The sequence below is a fragment of the Drosophila novamexicana genome, unplaced genomic scaffold, assembly GCF_003285875.2.
Source record: "Drosophila novamexicana strain 15010-1031.04,08,12 unplaced genomic scaffold, DnovRS2.1 tig00000564-arrow-pilon, whole genome shotgun sequence".
NCBI classification, from domain to species: domain Eukaryota; kingdom Metazoa; phylum Arthropoda; class Insecta; order Diptera; family Drosophilidae; genus Drosophila; species Drosophila novamexicana.
The window spans coordinates 4,270,832-4,289,798 of NW_020824810.1; the positions used below are offsets into that span (position 1 = coordinate 4,270,832).

General features: G+C 37.4%; 1 protein-coding gene across 1 annotated transcript in view; it reads right to left on the minus strand.

The window, feature by feature from the left end:
- Positions 1–1,806: 1,806 nt before the first annotated feature.
- LOC115762293 (Krueppel-like factor luna) overlaps positions 1,807–18,967 on the minus strand; it is a 69,216-nt gene continuing 52,055 nt past the window's right edge. Inside the window, exons 2-4 of the mRNA XM_030704459.1 lie at positions 6,859–8,122; positions 6,645–6,791; positions 1,807–2,385 (exon numbers count right to left, since the gene is read on the minus strand). Coding sequence (XP_030560319.1) covers positions 2,210–2,385; positions 6,645–6,791; positions 6,859–8,122 — 1,587 coding nt within the window. The 3' untranslated portion in view covers positions 1,807–2,209. The remainder of the gene's footprint in view (positions 2,386–6,644; positions 6,792–6,858; positions 8,123–18,967) is intronic.

Sequence of the window (18,967 nt, forward strand, 5' to 3'; positions counted from 1 at the left end):
TTTTGTTTACTTTTGTTGCAATTGTTGTATAAACGCGGAACACCTCGTTGACCAGTCTTTTATTGTGTTTTAATGCTTACTGAATTATGTATTAAAGTTTAGTTTAGCTTTGTTTTTAAAATACAATTTTCGTTTACGATTTGAATTTTGGATTGTAAAATACATTCATAATTACTTATTTATTATTCACATTTAGGCCCCCACGCATTATAATCTAAATGGTAGTTGTTGGATTTAGTTTTTATTTATAAGGATTTTCTATACAAAATATTCCATTTGGGCTTGGTTTTTAATCTTTCTCAAAAGTTGTAGTAAACTGATTGAAGTTTTTTGACACATCGTACACATTGTTGTTTTATTGGGTTTTAATAATATTTATAGTTGTGTTATCAACATCATAACCATTTTCAGTGCGTTTTCTTGGGTTTTTTTTTCGCATGGAAGCCGAAAAAGATACTGGAAATTCAAAGCCAGTATAATTGTACGTTTTTATTAATAATATGATCTTAAAGGGAACTTTTAGTTTGTAACTTCTTAATCATATTTGAAACTATAATTAATTCTTAACATTGAGATGACACATAGCACAAACCACACACAAACCTTCAAAAAAGTGATTAATCTCACTTCACAATCATTGAGAATTATGTTAGAAATCAGGTGTCAACTTTGAAAGGCATATATTAACGTATACCTTATAATTGAGTTCCATTACAAACTCTAGCACGCCTGACAGACGGCAACGCAATGTATATAATGATAGGTGACTTTTCCGTTTGTTTTTCATAGATATTTCTTGTTCTCTGGATCACAGAATATCTCTTCGCACAAACCATAATGCCGTATGTACAATATATATGCTCGATCATGTTGTATACCTTGATATCGTGTTGTTTTGTCGTGCAAATAAATAAGAAAAATAAGAGTAATAAAAATATATGAAAAACGTTTTGCTCTTGTTTTCAAAATATTTATTTTGTTACAAGTATTTAAAAATAATCAAATAATAAACGAAATAATTGGTTCATTATAGTATAGGCAGCAAATAAAAACGAACAAAAACATTAGCACACATTGTGGAAAATAAAAAACAATTCTACATGTTTTCCAGAAGTCATTTCCTCTGCATTTTCAGAAATTAATTCTTGGAACTTGTGTAAATACTTTAAGCTTTGTTAATTGTGACCTGCTAAAATTAAGCAGTGTTTTTTTTTTTTTGAATACGTCTAAATTTGTAATATAAAAAATAGTTTAAATTATTTATTTATATAATTATTTTAAATTAATGAGGCACATTAAGAAGAATTTGTAAAAAAAATGGTCAAAAATATATTCGTCACAAAACAGAAAATTAGCTTTTTGATTTTCTCAAATAAAAAATTCTTCGTAATACTTTTCATCACAAAACAAAAGTGTGCGATATAAATACAACTAAGTTAACAAAACTTCTTTTGAAAATATCAATTTGTAGTGCCAAAAAATTGTATTCATTAGGCATTTCGATTTGCTCGACATACATACTCACGTAATCAACCTTTACAACAGTTATATTACAAATTTAAAATATATTTAAATTAATGTAAGAAAATATAAGCATTTGATTTATTGTTTAAAACATATTTTGCACTTGTGTTTTTTTGTATTTTGTTGTACCTATGCCAGTACGATGAATATTCTTAACGTTAAATCTTTGTATATGTATGCATGTATGTTAACATTTTGTATTATTTTAATAATTATTAAATTTTTCGTATTTTTGTTTTGGCAGTGTTTACAATATTTGTTGTTTTTGCTCAAACAAAATAAAAATATATGTATATATATATATTTCATACAATTTTCATATATTCATTGTGCTTTATAAGTTCATTTATGACTGCTATTTTGTTCAGTTTTTTTTCTTGATGCTTTACTGAAAAAAATTATTTTGCTTTGGTAAATATTTTATGTTGAGAGTTTAAATGCATATGGAAGTTATTTTGATAAATGCTTATACGATAAAATGAAATTAAACCAAAAAGATATGGAAGCGAAACGATAATGAAATGGAATAAGACGTTAAGCACTAACAGCAACAAACACACAATTTTATATCGAATTTGAAGTTCTTAAATATTTTTCAGTTGCTTGTGCTGTTATGTGAGTTTTGTTAATTAGCACTATAGCAGCTTGTGATGGCACACAATTGCACTTCCATTTAGATTTCACCTCACATATGGCGCTTCATGTGGAGGGCCAGGTGATCAGAGCGTGAGAAGCAGCGATCGCAACTGCGGCACTTAAAGGGTTTGGCTCCAGTGTGTTTGCGATAGTGACGGGTTAGCTCATCGCTCCTAGCGAAACGCCATTCGCAGCCATCCCAAGAGCATTTGTATGGCTTCTCACCTGCAATGATAGAAATTTGTAGAAAAGAGTTAATGAAAACGCATAGAAAAACCGCAAGTATCTGTTTATCCAATAAGCTGCTCTGATAAAATTCATCAAATATTGTATGCAGTGTAAGTTGCTTACATTTCGGCTACTGCAGACAACGAAAAGATAAAGCACAGAAATGTGCGTACCAAGGGACGAAACGAAGGAGCTGGCGAAAAAAAGGTACAGAGGATAGTGTGCCATTACCTTCTTATATACCGGGAGCAAAATGCAAAAAGTTTTTCTTTATCAGCTAGGTAGGTTCGCACTGCTGCAGTGGCTCATAACCAAGTCCGTCAATTTGAACTTTTATTGATTAAATGTCGGGTTAACAATATTTAAAAAAATTCTCTTATAAATATTGACATTTACAGGAGCAATAATCCGAGTGCTCTAAAACTAGGTTTTATTTAAAAATCACATAACCTATTTTTTGAAAGCTAAAAATTATAGAATAAGTTTATGATCTCTAAGCTAGTGTGCAAAAGTTATAAAGTATTAAAAAATGCAAACGAATATTTAAAAGGCAAAAATTGAAGACATTAAAAAAAAAAAATGATGGGTTTGGAGTATGAAAAGTATAAAAAAATGTACGTGGAGATCGAATTCAGTAAAACTGTTTGCCAAATCGCGCATCGGTTTGCCAACAGTTTTTATGCGTGCCAAAAGCCTCAAAAGATGCGGCATAAACAGTAGCCATTGCGCCGAAGCCAAACAGAGCGCCAGTGCCCGTTACAGAAGCTCAATAATGGCATGCAGACAAAAAGGAAAAGGAAATGCAGAAGTTGTAATTTCACACAAAAGTGTAAAACCTAAGCATGCACACAGAGTCGAGCATAGGACAGTACAAAGTTGTGCCAGAAAAAATGATAAAATTATTTGCGTTTAAAAGACAAACAGGAGCAAAGGCAGGAAATTGCCGGCGTTGCCTTCGTAGTTAGTTGCCGCTGTAGAAAACAGCAGTGGAAAATGGAGCCAGATAACCTGCAAAGTAGACGACAGCCAAGAAAAATATATAAAGCTGAGTGGAAAACTTTGTAACGCACACCACAGCAGCTTAACATGTATGTACATATATATACAGCTTAAAACTTAATGCATGCGGAAATGTGTGATATTTCCGTGCTCAATTTCACATTATGCACTTGCGGCCAACTTGCTTGCCTGACGAAACAAACGAGTCACCACCGACCCACTGACCAGTGCTCTCTTAATTTCCATTTGTTTACTCTCTACCGATTGTTGAAGTGAGACGCCCTGTCCAGCGATGCGTCACGACGGTGCAACATGGGACATTTCACTCCTTGTTTGTGGGTGTCGTACTGCCGCTTGCACTTTGGCATGTTGTCAGAACTGTGAGCGAGCCATCGAAGTAACGGCTGTAAATAAAAGGGGTGCCTGAAAAACACTTACACCCACAAGAAGTTTGACTGTGTGTATGAAATGCTTTAGCATTGACTTTTGGCATTTTTTATTGGTCACTTTTTGGCTTTAGCCTGCGTAAATCAGCGTCAAGTGCACAAAGCACTGGGCGTACAATGCAGACAGGACCCAAGAGTCTCGTATTAAACTGCATTCGAGCGACACACACAACGCCATGACTAACCATAAAACCCACACACAGATACAGTCTCTGACACAAAACTGCTCGTGTTATCTGGTAAACTAACGAAACTTAATCGTTATCAAAAATAAAATGGACAGCCTGCTAGCTCGCTGGAAAAGCAAGTATAATTATATGTTGGACATGCCATAAGATTAATCAGTTTCATTGTTATATATGTTGGTATTAAGAGTTTTTAAAAAGTTATCACCGCGACGATGCTGACATGTCAAAAAGGCACCAATTGGAAATAGGACAGCGGCGGTTATTTCTATGAATTGATAAATAAATTTGCATACCCAAAAACACTTTGGAGTAATCCAATATAAAACGATTGCGTCATATAAAACGTAATTAACCGTTCGAGGAAATTTTTTCTTTCCTGTCGCCTCTGCTAATTTATAATAGCGAACTTAGTTAAAACTTAACCTTAGCTATATGTTTGTATATGTATGTGTACACAGACTCCTTTCTTTCCATATTTTTAGATTCAGTTTCAATAGCGCACATCTAAATTGTTAAAGGGAGGGGTGTTGCAATTGCAGCCAACAGCAGAAGCATGGTCAGCTGCCGCTTAACGCAGAGCCGGGAGCTAGTTAATATTTTATAAATTTTGCTGGCGTTGGTTTTTAATGTCAGCAGCCAATAGAAAGAATATTCCGGCGAGACATGCAACGTACGGGGTAGAAGTCTCAGCATTCCTTTCACTGCACGCCATTCCTTAGCTTTTCTTTTATGCGCTGTGCGCCTTCTTGGCTTTTGCACTCAACACAATTTTTATGGTCTGGTTGCGTCTATCCGCTTGATTGCACTAGTAATCTTTTCTTAACAGCCTTTCGTCCGCCAGCTATTTCAAACCTCAGAGTTCCCGCAAGTCTGTTGTTTTAATAGCCACAGCGTTTAACTAATTGAAATCTTTTGCGCACTGCGCACATTTACGTTTAACTTTTATGCGGAGCAGTGTAATTGATTATCAATTGTAAAATTTTCGCACGATTTTTATTTAAACCACCCCGTTGGTATTCTAATTAATTTAATTTCAGTTTCAATAATAAAGTTATTCCATAAAATGTGCTCAAATTTGTACAAAAATGTTAATGATTAAGATGTTTCTTCGTTTTCTATAGGGACCTTTAAATAATTACATTCTATTTAGAGTATTTTTACAACTTTGGGAAGAAATATCTACATTTTGTAAAAAGCTGTCTGCTTGTTGGGCAATCAAATGTTACAATCTTTTATCGCATGAAAAACCTTTCCTTTTGATTTATTCGGTCTATTTTATCCGTGTACCTTAAAAAAAGCTTAATTAATTATACATTTTTTTTCAACAACCTATTTTGCATGACTTAGTTCAGAACCATTAGATTTCACATTCACATAACATGTGTACACATGCACCATGTGATAAATCTAAACCTTATTTTGGCTTAATATTTTCTGGGTTAAGTGCATGCTGCCAAAACTCTTTAGTAACGCATTAATACAGACACACATACAACAATGCATATGAATACGCATGTGTGCGAAAGTTTCCATGGCGCAAATCAATAGATTCGACATGATTCTCTTCCTCTCAATCTCTGTTGCTGACTGTGGCGGCATTAAAATTACATTTCATCGCTAGGATTAATCTGTGTCTTAGAGCATGAGTTTGTGTACGTGTTCCCAATAATTCATTATTGAATTATGCGATTTTTATTGAAATTCAAGCCTCGTCTACTGTCATTCGAGACTGTTTTTGGTTTCCCGCTCGTTTCCCTGAACCCATTGAAAATGGGTAAAAAGGGTATAATTTTGCAAATATATGTAACAGGCAGAAAGAAGCATTTCCGACACCATAAAGCATATATATAGTTGATCAGTATCAACAGCCGAGTCGATCTAGCCATGTCCGTTTGTCCGTTTGTCCGTCCGTCCGTCCGTATGTATGAACTCAAGGAACTTAGAAACTATAAGAGCTAGAGACTTGAAATTTTAGCTGTAGTCGTAGTCCATGCGCAGATCGAGTTTGTTTCCGATAATCGATGACTTACTCCGGCTCAAAGCAATCGATAATAATCGATATCGAAATCCTGTTTTTTAAGAAAATTGGGTAAATAATAAAAGCTAGAGTCCACCTAAAGTGATATGTTTACTCTAGAATAGTATATATATATATATATATATATATATATATTCTAGTGCGGTTAGTTGCAAGTTCGAACCCTGCAAAGGGAACTTATTTTGACTTTTAATTTATCTTTGTTACTACCGACTAGATTTTCTCTAGTCTCTTGTTTGTTTTTTATGGTAATGGTCGTGGCTGTGAGGATATTGGGGCAATGGCAAAAAAACAATGCAACGTATCACTTGTGTCCTGTCCTGTGCTCTAGTGTTCAGGTCACCGGCGCTGTTGCTTTGATTAATAAATGAAAAGCAATACGAGCTAAGTTTATTTATTTTCAGCCAGGAAATTGTTGGCTTGGTATTAATCCTGTAGTCAACATAATGCTGTCATTAACTTTTGTAATGTGCAGAATCTGCATTGGATTTCATTTTCTGCGTTTACTACTTTGACGATTCCCAAATATGACAGAAAGGGCGTATTGGGTATAGTTTGTGGGCTGAGTACGTTATTCCTTCTTACCTGTATGGGTTCTTTGATGTGCCTTCAGATGTGAACTCTTCGTATAGACCTTTTTGCAGCCCAGAAATTGGCACTTGTGTATGCGTCGTTTGGCATCCGGACTGTGATCGCTATGATGCTGGCGCGGGTGATGATTTTTGCTGGAAGCTGTGGAATTAAGTTGATTACCCATCGGTGACTTGTTAAGATAGAATCTATGATCTCTAATACGCACCAGTTATTGATTTTTCAGGGAGCGACGTAACAACGGCAACTATTTGTGGTGTCTGCTGCAGATGTTGTGAAGCCGATTGCTGTTGCATGGATGTTGTTGTACCAGGATTGGTGCTGCTGTTGTTGTTACTGTTAACATTGTTGGCGGCAGCGGCGCTGAGAACGGCAGCAACATTAGCATTGCCATTGTTTTGCATTTGTATGACACGTGCTAGGCTAATGCCAGCGGCTCCAGGTGTTCCATTGGCTGTGGTCAATCGCACGATTGTACTGCGCGGAATGTTGTTATGGTTACTCGGGGACTGATCTGTGCTGCTGCTACTGCTGTTGCTAATGTTATTGTTGTTGTTGCTTGCCGAGCTGTTGCTACTGCTAGTTTTGCTAAGCCCCTGAGGCGATATGCTTAAATGTTGCACTGCTAACTGCTGCTGTTGCTGTTGCAGCTGCAACGTTGTGGCTTGCGTCAATGAGGAATTTTTGGTGCCGATCGTTTGGCTGCTGAAATGCAGAACGGTGGACGCGGGTGTGGAACTTGCTGCTGCTGAAGTCTGCTGCTGCTGGCGTTGTTGCTGCTTGAGGATCGCCGCCAGCTCACTGGCATCGATCTGCTGCGGCCGCTGGAGTTGCTGATGTGGCGGCTGTGCATAGTTATGGCTGCGAAGGTTAGATTCAGGTGATGATGGCGGAGTTAACGGGGGAAGCACAAAGTCATGCCCATGACCCTGACCCAAATGATAACGACGCTGACTCTTGGCCTGTACCACCCGCACTTTAATACCCGGTGCTGTACTGCTACTTGAGCTCAGGGTGATAGTATTGCAGTTGCTGCTGCTGTTGCTTATGTTAACGCTACTATTGCTGCTTGAGCAGTTGCTATTGCTGGTAGGCGTCATATTGCCGGCACTGCTAATACTTGGATTGGGCGATATGGCTGAGGGCGGCGCTGCAAATAGCACGTCCAATTTCTCATTACATGATAGTCTATGTGTTGCTTCTTCGTCATCCTCGTCGATGCGCTCTTGCTTAACTAACACTGCACAGCTAAGCGCCTGTGAACCATTGCTGTCCCACGATATGCCTGAACAGTTTGACGACACAGATGAGGTCGTCGATATCGTATCCAGACTCTCTTTTATTTTCAGTTCCTCCAGAAGGCGTGCGGGCGTTGAAAATATGTCCCAGGCTGTGTCCAGATCAGTGTGCATCTTTTTATAGCTCTGCAGCTTAGGCTCGTCACGCAAATAGCGCTCCAGTTCATAGCAGGTCTGCAAGATAGATCGAAAGCGAAAAATATAAGTAACTCGACAACGGATAGCGACAATATTTCTTCTTATAATAAGTACACAATAAATTAAAAGTCTTTAATATGGAGTCAAGTCCGCCAAAAACAAAGAAGCTATTTAGAATGCGCTAGCAAAATTCACTATATTTTGCCTTTTAAAATTACATTGAAGAATTCTCAATGTAATTAAATAATTTTTAGTGACCTCAGTCGGTGTTGTTATGTTGTGCTCTGTTATTGGTGTGCTCTGTACTGGCTGCTGGCGTCAAAGCGAAACCCATTAATTGTGAATTATCCCTTATGTTCTGAAGCAATTATATGTACAAATTTCTACAGAAGATTTATAAACATTGCATCCTTTTAGTTACACGTTCAGCAAAACTAACGTTTACACAAACGTACTAATATCTGACGTCCATACGTAGATTACTTCAAGGCATTACTTTGTTGTAAACTCAAATGAGTGCACTCCTTGACAAACAAGCCGTTAACAACTATAAACAAATATATTTTAATTCATCGCATCGATTCTAAAAGCAACATGTCATTTAAATGTCTTTATCAAGGTCTTAAAATTAGTTTTCCTTATCCCTTCCCTGGATCAGTTAAGATCTGCGAATCAGACAAGCACTGCAAGGCACCGCAAATTGCACACATGACCAACAATATGGTTTGTAAAGTTTTCCCAAAAAGGGAAACCCCTTTCTTTTAGCAAATCGTATTAAGTGCAACAATAGCGTAAAATTAAATGACCTGGAATAAATAGAATAGCCGCAGGATCGACACATTGGGTAGTTGAAGCTGCGCATTCCACATTGGCTAAGGTTTGCTATTTTACTTTCCGTTCCGACCCCTGCCATGCTCGGTAAATCACTTAAAGTGTTATATCAAGAAAATAATTGCAACACATAAATTTCTTAACCCTTTCAACTCGCCAAGCAAGTTGCGTGTGCGATTTACGAACAGAGCAAAAACAACAGAAAACTATAAATGGTTTATGAATCAGTACTGCAGCGTTGGCGTCTCAACACGTTTTCAGGGGGTGGGGATGAGGCGGAGAAGCAGGCCATGATTAATGTGCGGCCGTTGCACTTAGTTTCCATTTCCTGGCCAGCATTACTACTTCAGTCAGACAATGCAGCTCTATCTTTGTGCAAAAATCTAAATAAAATGTAACATGCATGCCCGGTGTTCGGAATTTGATATATTGCTTAAACACTTTCGACAAAACATACACAAAACACGCGAGACACAGTCAAAACAAATGCAAATGCCAGCTGAGCAGAGCTGAGACTGAGGCTGCAGGATGCTATCAGAAATGGCATTTTGAATTATGCGCTCTGCCACCAATGGCGTCGCAAACAAATCACCTGGTCAACGAAGAGCAGCACAAGGATTAGGACGCGATTTTCAAATTGCTCATGGCGGCCAGCCAAAGAGAAACAGAAGCCAAACGCGAATGGCTGCAGGCGAGTCACATAAGAGTAAATGGAGTACCTTGGGCCAATGATTGATGTGAAGTGGGTGCACAGTTCGGGCACTTGCCAATTAATATAACAGCCGTCTGCCTGTAGAAGTACTGAAACTAAGTGGGAAGCATTTCAAGTTAATTAGTTCCAAAAACAGTAATTTCAAAAAATACTTTCAACTGTTTTATTTAAAAAATAAACTTTTGTTTCATTTATAAATAATGTTATGACTAAAAAGGCATCAGTCCTTAAAGTTGTCCGATGTTTGGATACTTTGCGGTGCTCGAAATGTTTTAGGGTGTAATTCTGTTAAAATGCTTCAAGTTACGTTTTTTTTCTATTCTGGCGCGAGTAATAAACAAATGTGTATTTGCTAAGATTCGAAAGCTGGTGTCAATCTACAATCGCATAGATGGGGGACCCCAAAAAAGTCTGGGCAAAATAACTTTTGCGGTGCTCATTTGTATTTAATAAGAATTTATTGGCGGCGTTGATGGGTTGTATCTTTGCTGCTGAACTTTGCACACATTTTGATGGCAATTTATGGGCCAAGTGCACAATAAGGGCGTATCTGAACGAAGGATATGTCAGTGCCAAATGGCCTAATCTATGGCACAAGTTGGATTCGTAAAAAAATCGTAATTTCTTATGCGTTCATTTTAACGGTTTTTTTCTGTAACCGTCCGTTATTTTCTGTAACGTCGTTTTTGCTCTTATATTGCGGTTTTTATTTCGCATTATATAAGATACTGACTGTTTCGCACCTTATGTACGACATTGTGCCACATAATTTATTTTTTTGGCTTAGTTCTACTCATTTTTGCGATTTCTAATAGTTAAGAATATTTAAACAAATACTTTTTATTGAATGAAAATATATTCTGTTATAACTTCTAGTTTTACATTAAGCAACCACTCCTACCAACGCGGATTTCAAGTGGTTCAAAATATTGGTTAAATTTTTTTTTCTTTTAGCCCATACAATTCTCTAAAGCAATAAATATTTAGCAGCACGAAATAATTGCACAAATTGAAACTCTCAAGCTTTTCTTTACACTTAAAGCGTTTCTATTCAAATTAAATTGAATTCGGCCCACAGCAAATACAGTTTGAAAACAGACATGAGTAGAAAAGGCGAATGCTAATATTAAATACAATCATACAATTTAATTTAATTATCAGCATGTTTATTAAAATCTACAAAATGGTATATGAGCTAAGGCTGAGTCCATTGCACAATTGGGACAGATTTAAAGTATTTGCTGTCGCATCCGCATACGCACACTGTATGTAATGTTTACCTAGGCTGTCACACGCTTCCCGGGATTTAACGCCTACACATAGTGAGTAAGAGACAGACGGAACATATTTAATTATGTGTGTAATTGAAAAAGACGCTGCGGCAGTTAAGAGGCACGTCAAAGACGACGACTATGCCTAAAAATCTTGTTAAGGCTTTTATGCGGCATATGTCTTACGCTCCCTACTGTCTTTTTTTTTTTGAGCTCTGGGATTGTGCTTATGTATATTCACTGCATGTATGTGTATTAGAAAGATATACGCCAGCTAGCAGCGGCATCAACTGCGGTTTCTTTTTCTACCCTGAGAACCAGCTGCTTACTTGCTGGAAAGCATGCTATGCACAAGCACACAATGTTCCAAATTTTGAGTTTGTATGTATGTTCTTCTGCATTATGTCATTTAATGAGCCATAATTCCACAGGGTTTCGCTTCATAAGCCCCTGGGATGTGTTCAGCATTTCATTCCTTTAATTTTTGCGCCTCTTTTGGGGACTGCCATTTTGAAAGTTTTAATGAACGAAACGTAATGAAATTATAGCCACTGTTAATGTCATCGTGACCAGGAACTTTAAGCTTAACCATTTAGGAAGCTTTTAAGCAGAGCAAGACGAGCCGAACAATGCGAAAGGGAGAAAGAGACATACAAAAATGAGATAGACTTACAGACATTTCCAACTGTCTTTCCAGTCAGTTACTACTGGGTTACTTACTTACTTACTTACTAATCTGAAGCATTTTCCTAATGAGTAACAAATGCATAACAAAATAGTCGTTGTATAAAATGTAAAGTTTGAGGTTGGCAAAGTTTGTTTATTTGCTCTTATTTGTTATTATCATAGTAAGAAACTAGGACTCTATCACAGCAATTGATAAATTATGTGCCTTTTTGGATTATTGTAACAATTATTTTCATTGACGTCTTACTGTGTGGCTTCTACTTATTATCTGGCTGTTATTAACTGCTTAATACAAGTACATCATCAGGAGTTGCAAAACCAATATCAGCTAGCCAGTTGGTTTGGCAATAACAATAAGCCAAACACAAACGACAGCCGACTAACAACTAGAGCAGCATAGCAAGAGAAAGCAACACGGATAATTGAATTATTGGCATTATCAGAGCTTTGTGCAGAAGCGTATACATACACTCATACATCACCTCACCCCCTGTACCCACTGAAAGCCACATTACAAAGTGTAATGCGTTGATTTACTTCTGGGCTCTCGTCTGGACCTAGCTAACGCCCCCTGCTGATGTCGCGCTGTTATTGTTGTTGGGTTTGCTGCTGCAACTGTTGTTTGTTTTTGTGGCGCAAAGTGCACTTAAAGTGGCACAACATCAACAGCAGAAACAACTGGAAACCAACTTAAGTGTCTGACACAAAAGGCGCTGCATAATTTCAGGCATTATGCTAATTTAAAAAGTTGCCGACTGCTCAAGCAGCAACAGCGGCAACAGCCTCTCACATAAGTAGTTTCAAAAAAAGAAACAGCTGCGAGAAACTGAGAAATGAAAAACGACGTTGATCACTTTCGCCCAGGAACGGAATTCGCTCTTAAGCAATCGAGAAGCACTTTAATGCGAAAAAGTGTCGCAGTAGCAGTGCCAAAAAGTATGCTACACACAACAAAAGCAGCAGCAGATACTCGAGGGTTGCTGGATGATGTGTTGGTGGTTGGGTGGTGGGGAGGTAGAAAGCTTGACGCAACTACTGCTTCGTACGCGCCGTTGAATTTAAATGAGGAATTAATGCGTACATTATTTCTGGTCGCCTTTCGGCTCCAGCGTCACCCCTCATAACAGCTACGCCAATAGCGCCAAGCTCCTTCGAACTGTCCGTGCTTTTACTTTTGTTAGCTATACAAACAGCTTTGCCACTTGCCATATGCATTCAGTGTTCCCTTTTCGGTTCTGTTCGATTCCACCAAGGCTTTCCAGTCGTTGTATCCACGAATTCTGGGATCCGCCACAACGCCCTAGCCATTAGCTTTGAACTTAATGGCAGTCGTGCGCCTTACGCAAATTGCGACGTTCTCGGTGCCTGTTTTGTTTTACGCTTCGTTTTGTCATTTTGCGGCATGTTGCCTTCTTGTTTCCGTTGCCATGGTTGCTGCTGTTGTTTCTTTTACCTAAATGACATTTTGTGCAAATGATGATGCTGACAATGATAATATATAAATTGAACGCTCTACGAGGACGCAAGTTTCGACCACTTTGTGGGTGTGAAATATTTCCTATCCTTAGTTTTTAAAGTCATTGCATTTTTTCAGTGATGTAACTAAGACTAGGCTTATTGGCAATAAATCATTTTCTGGCTCTGATACATATACTTCAGTCTCAGCCTTTACTGAATTTACTGGCATGTGCGTTAGTCTCGAAGGTGAAAACATCTAAGCTTTGCCAACATATTGGTATTCAACAATTGATAGAGAAATTGAGCGTACAACTTCACTTGTTAAAGAAAAGTCAGTATATTATTAAATATTTGAGTCAATGCGTAAATTGCTATCGCAAAATTGTACACAAAGCAGGTTTCACTTTCCTTTAGTGTCTGAAAATATCTGAAAGGCAATTCAGTTGGAATATCAGTCCCAAAAATGGTCTAATTGCCTTCTACAAAACAACGTGTGAGTCAGGAGTTAGGTAGTTTAAGAAACATATTGCTTGTATGCATAATTTTTTGATGGTTTTCACAAATGAGCCTAAATTGCACAACGGGTTGTTTGCCTACAGACGTTAATATTAATGAGAGTTCCAGTACCAGGCTCCTGCCAGCCATAGCAGACACGCGGCAATCAATAAATGGCAATAAGCAGGATAACATTGCCGACACATAGCGGGTAACACAAATAAAAATAGGCAAAAGATTACATAACAACAATATAAAATTGCTTTAGTGTTCGTCTTCTTTGTCGCTCAGTGAACGCAAAAATTTGAGATAGACATAAAAACGGTTACATACTGGCCATTGTGTGTAAACCTAGAAATAGTTCCCCCACCTTAAAATTTGCATACATTTTGGGTTGCTCAGTTGTAACAGGAGGAGCAGGAGTGGGCGATAGCTTATGCTAGTGGTTGTTTTTCATCTAAAATATGATTTTATTTAACGCAGCTTGACATGAAATGTGTTTATGTATATGAAGCTGTTGCTGTTTCTGGCATTTCACACTCACATGAACATAAGAATTTAATTTTCCAGGTAGTTTAAGCACATACATACTCTTAAAAGGAAACAACAGACACGTCACCTATTCTTTTGGCAGATGAATTTTTGATAATAATTCGTTAGCTCTGCTTCGACTTTTGCCCATAAATATAAATATTGTTCTATGAACCAACAACCAATTCTGTATTTGTGCTAGGAAGAAAGAAGCTCGAATATCAGCTACGCTGATATTGACCGTCAAAGTAAGCAACACTAGTGTACTTAGTCACAGTAGAAACAAAATTGAAACCCCTTTACCATGCTGCGCCTTCATTTTGCTCCATTCTGCTGGCTACACAAGGGTTTAATAAATCGTAAAGATGAGTAATCGTTGAAAAAGTGCCGAAAGTCTAAAACGTCAACAGTTGGTTGCTGCTAAGGCAATAAATAGGGCAATGCAAGTAAGATTTACCTGATCTGTAGTAGTGGATGCATCAGCTGAAGAGTATTGTATTTGTTGTTTCTGGCGATGATATGCTGAGTAGAAGTTAGAAAGTATCAGCTTGCAGTTTTTCAGATTTATTTGCACCTCCGATTGGTGCTTTAACTAGAATTTAATTCCCAAGACAACAAAGCCATAGAAAAGCGTGTGAGCCGATTGTCACAATAAACTTAACGCTTAAATAGACATAGCAAAGAAAATGCAACTAGTTTAAATGCACGACAGAGTACAAAGTACCTGACGGTCAATGCTTATGCAATAATGTTACTTAGCTTCGACTCAGCACTTGGGCCTTAAAGACAGGTCAACAGCATACAACAACGTCATCCTATACAATAATACTGGCCACTTGTAGGCAGTTTATAGTTGTACAAAATATATGTTCTGTCGTAGTTATAAACTGGCACTAAGTATTTCAGCTTACACCAATAAAAGTGCAATCGAAATCACCTTTCAACTCAAGTACTGCCAACAGTAGCTCAACGGCTTTGCATATTCGGCTTTAATATAAATATGTATGTGTGTTTGAGGATGTGTATGAAACACTTAAATGTACCAATTGGTAGGCAACTGTCTCTGACCATTCACAACTGGCCAAGCCTTGCATACATTTTGCATTCATTTTGGCAACAGTAACTACTGGGAAAAACAACTACACTAAGCCTCTTAACAGCAACTGATAAGGTACCCAATTAATTTTTTAATTTTATTGTTGCTGTCGTGTGGACAACAAAACTCAATTGCAATGATGAGATTGAGCTAACTTCCTAGCTCTTATGCGTCAAAAATACCAATTTGACTCGATGGTTTGAATGGCGCAAACTATAACCCATGTTATTAATCAAAGCCCTTTCCTTGCTAGTAGGCTGTAATGAAACAGGTTAGTCACAAGATAATGGTATTCATTTTCAGTGGTACTCAGTGATATCGAGCTCTGCAATATATTTTTAAAATATGTAATCGCCTAGTACGTGCACAACACATTACAACCTTATAGTGTTCCAGAAATGTTATTCTGGTTTGTGCTGGCGAAACAATCATTTAATGCCTCATGTGAACGGATTCAGTTACTTTTACCTTTTTTTCGTACGTCATAGGATGTCCTATCATATGTTCACTTTTTTTTAGCCAACAATCATTTGAGCATAAAATGATCTAAGTGTCGTCATTATTTTATCATCTTTGTAGTGGTAGCGTGCGATTAAACATTAGTTTTTCAAAATTGCAACCGTTATAAAAATACGCCCGTTTTTACGCAAGGAGTCGACACTTGTTTATTATTGCAGAATGAAATACAGTGTCTTCTTTTCCCATCTCAACTATCTGCCCTCCGTACCGACCATTTGCTCTATTACAGCAGCTCAAAAAATAATGCAGCCAAACAGCAAACAACAAAGATTGCACCGAGGAAAAAACAGTCGAAAAATGGCAGTGACCATTGGGAGTTTTTGTTGTTGTTGTTGGTTCTGCCATATGGATTTGACCCCAATCAAACGTGTAGCCTTTTCTGTTGTGGTTTTTGCTATTGCTATGAGCTATCGTTACCGGCTCGCATTACACATTGCATACGTTACGGCGCATATAGCATGGTGAGGCATTGGACCAAGGCACTCGATATGCTCCGTGTATCTTTATTTATGCAGGGGCAAGCGACTACGCCACAGACTGACCAATTCGCTGACACTTATTTGGTTTTTGCATACGCACGACATTGCATTCGGTTATTTGGTTACAAGTGCTTAAAATTATATAAGTTTCACTTTAAGCTGGCCTTAAAGCTAAACAAAAAATTCAAGTTATAAATTATAAATTATTCTGACTATGCCAGAGTTTTGGGTCAATATCACAATATTTGGTATGCACAGTCAGTGCCCAAAGGCGCATAAATATAAAAAGTAAATATACATACATAAATGAAAAGGCTGCCTTTTAAAAATGTTAAGCCAAAAAAAAGAAAGAAATCCCGAAGCCAAAAGCCAACTCAGGGAACAGTTCACAGACCGAACAGTCCGTAGCACAATGTTGAAAAGGAAGTTGCTTAATTAAAGGCGGATATTAGTAATTACAAACCGCAGAACGGCAGAGATACAGAGTCCGAATCTCAGGATCCATACCAATAAAACGGAAGCTAACGGAATGGCATTGAAAAGCAGCTCTTGGGACGAAATTGAAAAGGAAGCAGTGATAAACGGTGTGGAAATTAAAAATGCGTATGCTTTGGATACACAAAAAAGTGGAATGGGATGCAAAGATGGAATCATTTTGTTGTTGTTGTTATAATGCTCTTTGTTTTGATTTAAGTTATTATGACTAACCCAGTAACATTAGCAGCATTGACTTTGGCAAAGTTTCCTGTATAAGTTGGATAAAATTGTTTGACAATTTCTTTTTGTATTTTTGTTGTAGCAGTTCCACTTAATTGTTATTGTTCTTACTTCACTGCCAAAAGAAAACGGACCATTTTCCATAAAGGCCCGAAACACCAAACCCTGCAATCTACATGGTAATGGGTCATACTTCTCTCAGCCTTTTTATTTTATTCAGTTGCATTGATTCAGAATATCTTATTTTAAATGAATATTATGCTGATTAGGTCTGTCTTTCAAACATATTTGCGGAGAGGGATTTGATAAAGCAAATAATTATTTACTGCAAATGTACGGCAATGAAATAGTGCTTAGGATTAACCGGAGAACCATTAATTTCTCTTCGAGATAAAAAAAGTGAAATTATAAATGATTCCAATATATTTATCATCAATCACAGTTTAATAATCTTGTAAAGGAAAAAGACGCCTAGTATATGCTTCAAGTCCCTCAGCGTTCAAAAAGATTATTGTGCTTAAGCCTTTGGCTCTTTCAAATATTTTCTAAACGGTTATATATTTTTATACCCTGAAATGTATGTAACAGGCAGGGGGAAGCATCTCGGACCCCATGAAGTACAAATAGCCACATAAAGTCGATCTAGCCATGTCCGTCCGTCCGTTCGTATGTATGAACGCAAGGATCTTAGAAACTATAAGAGCTAAAGACTTGAAATTTTAGCTGTAGGTCCTCAAAGCCCATGCACAGATCGAGTCCGATAATCGATAAATTACTCCGTTTCCAAGCCATAGATAAAAATCGATGTCAAATTCCTGTTTTTTTGAGCAAATTGGGTATATAATAAGAGCTAGAGTCACCAAAAGTAATATGTTTACTCTAGAATTGTATATATATATATCAAGTATCTTTCACTTTACACCTATGGCCACCTCCCCGCTATTGCCTTATAGCTATAAATTAAGTTAATAACCCAACTTATATTGCCCACCGATTTAAGCTACAATTTTAATACAATACACTTTTTAAGAATACACAAATATTCTAAGATATACTATAGATAATTTCAGGAAGACCGGTTAAGAAACACGTGTTTGTGGCACCAGCGCGAATTGCAAGAATTTCACGCGCGTATGCTTCGAATTATATCAACAGCATTGCAAATTCGATTGTTTTGTTTTCTGTGCTTCTATTTTAATTGTTTTTTTTTCTCATGAAGACTCAATTATTGGGGTGGTTGTTGAGTAGAGGCGGTGGAAAGTGGTGTTCTCTGTCGCGAGTTCGAGACCTACCTAGGACACTATTTGTTTTTGCAGCTGGTGTGGCTGTTGAGTAGAGACGGCGGCAAATAGTGCGGTTATTTGCGAGTTCGAACCCTGCCAAGGGAAGTTATTATTTTTTTTTTATACCCTTGCAGAGGGTATTATAATTTTGTCGTGAAATGTGTCACGCATAGAAGGAGACATCTTCGCCGCATAAAGTATATTTATTCTTGATCATATACTTTATCATATAGTTATATCATATAGCTGCCATAGGAACGATAGGTCGAAAATTAAGTTTTTGTATGAACAAACATTAAGTTTCTCAAGACATCTCGACCAAACTCGGCATTTATTAGTTTTACTATGCTCCTCATAAATAGGCGAAATCATTAAGATCGGACCAATATATCATATAGCTGCCATAGGAACGATCGATCGAAAAACGGCATTTAAAGATTTCACTATGCTCCCTTCATATTTACAAAATCTTATTTACATCGGACTACTAAATCATATATCTGCCATAGGAACGATCGGTCGAAAACTAGGTTTCTAATTAAAAACCTTTTTTGTTTATGAAGATATCTTGACCAAACTCGGCATTAACTATTTTCCCTGTGCTTCTTAGGTGCGGGCAAAGCACTTTAAGCATTATAAAAAGGGTGGGTCTACAAGGGTCTTAGATCTTCGGCATGCCGAAGATAGACTTTCTCGTTAAATTTATCTTTGTCACTACTTAAGCAAAACAGCGCGTAGCGAGAGCTGAAATTAGTGTTGGAATAAGAGGGTTCAGCGCATTGTCGAGAGCTCCCGACTATAA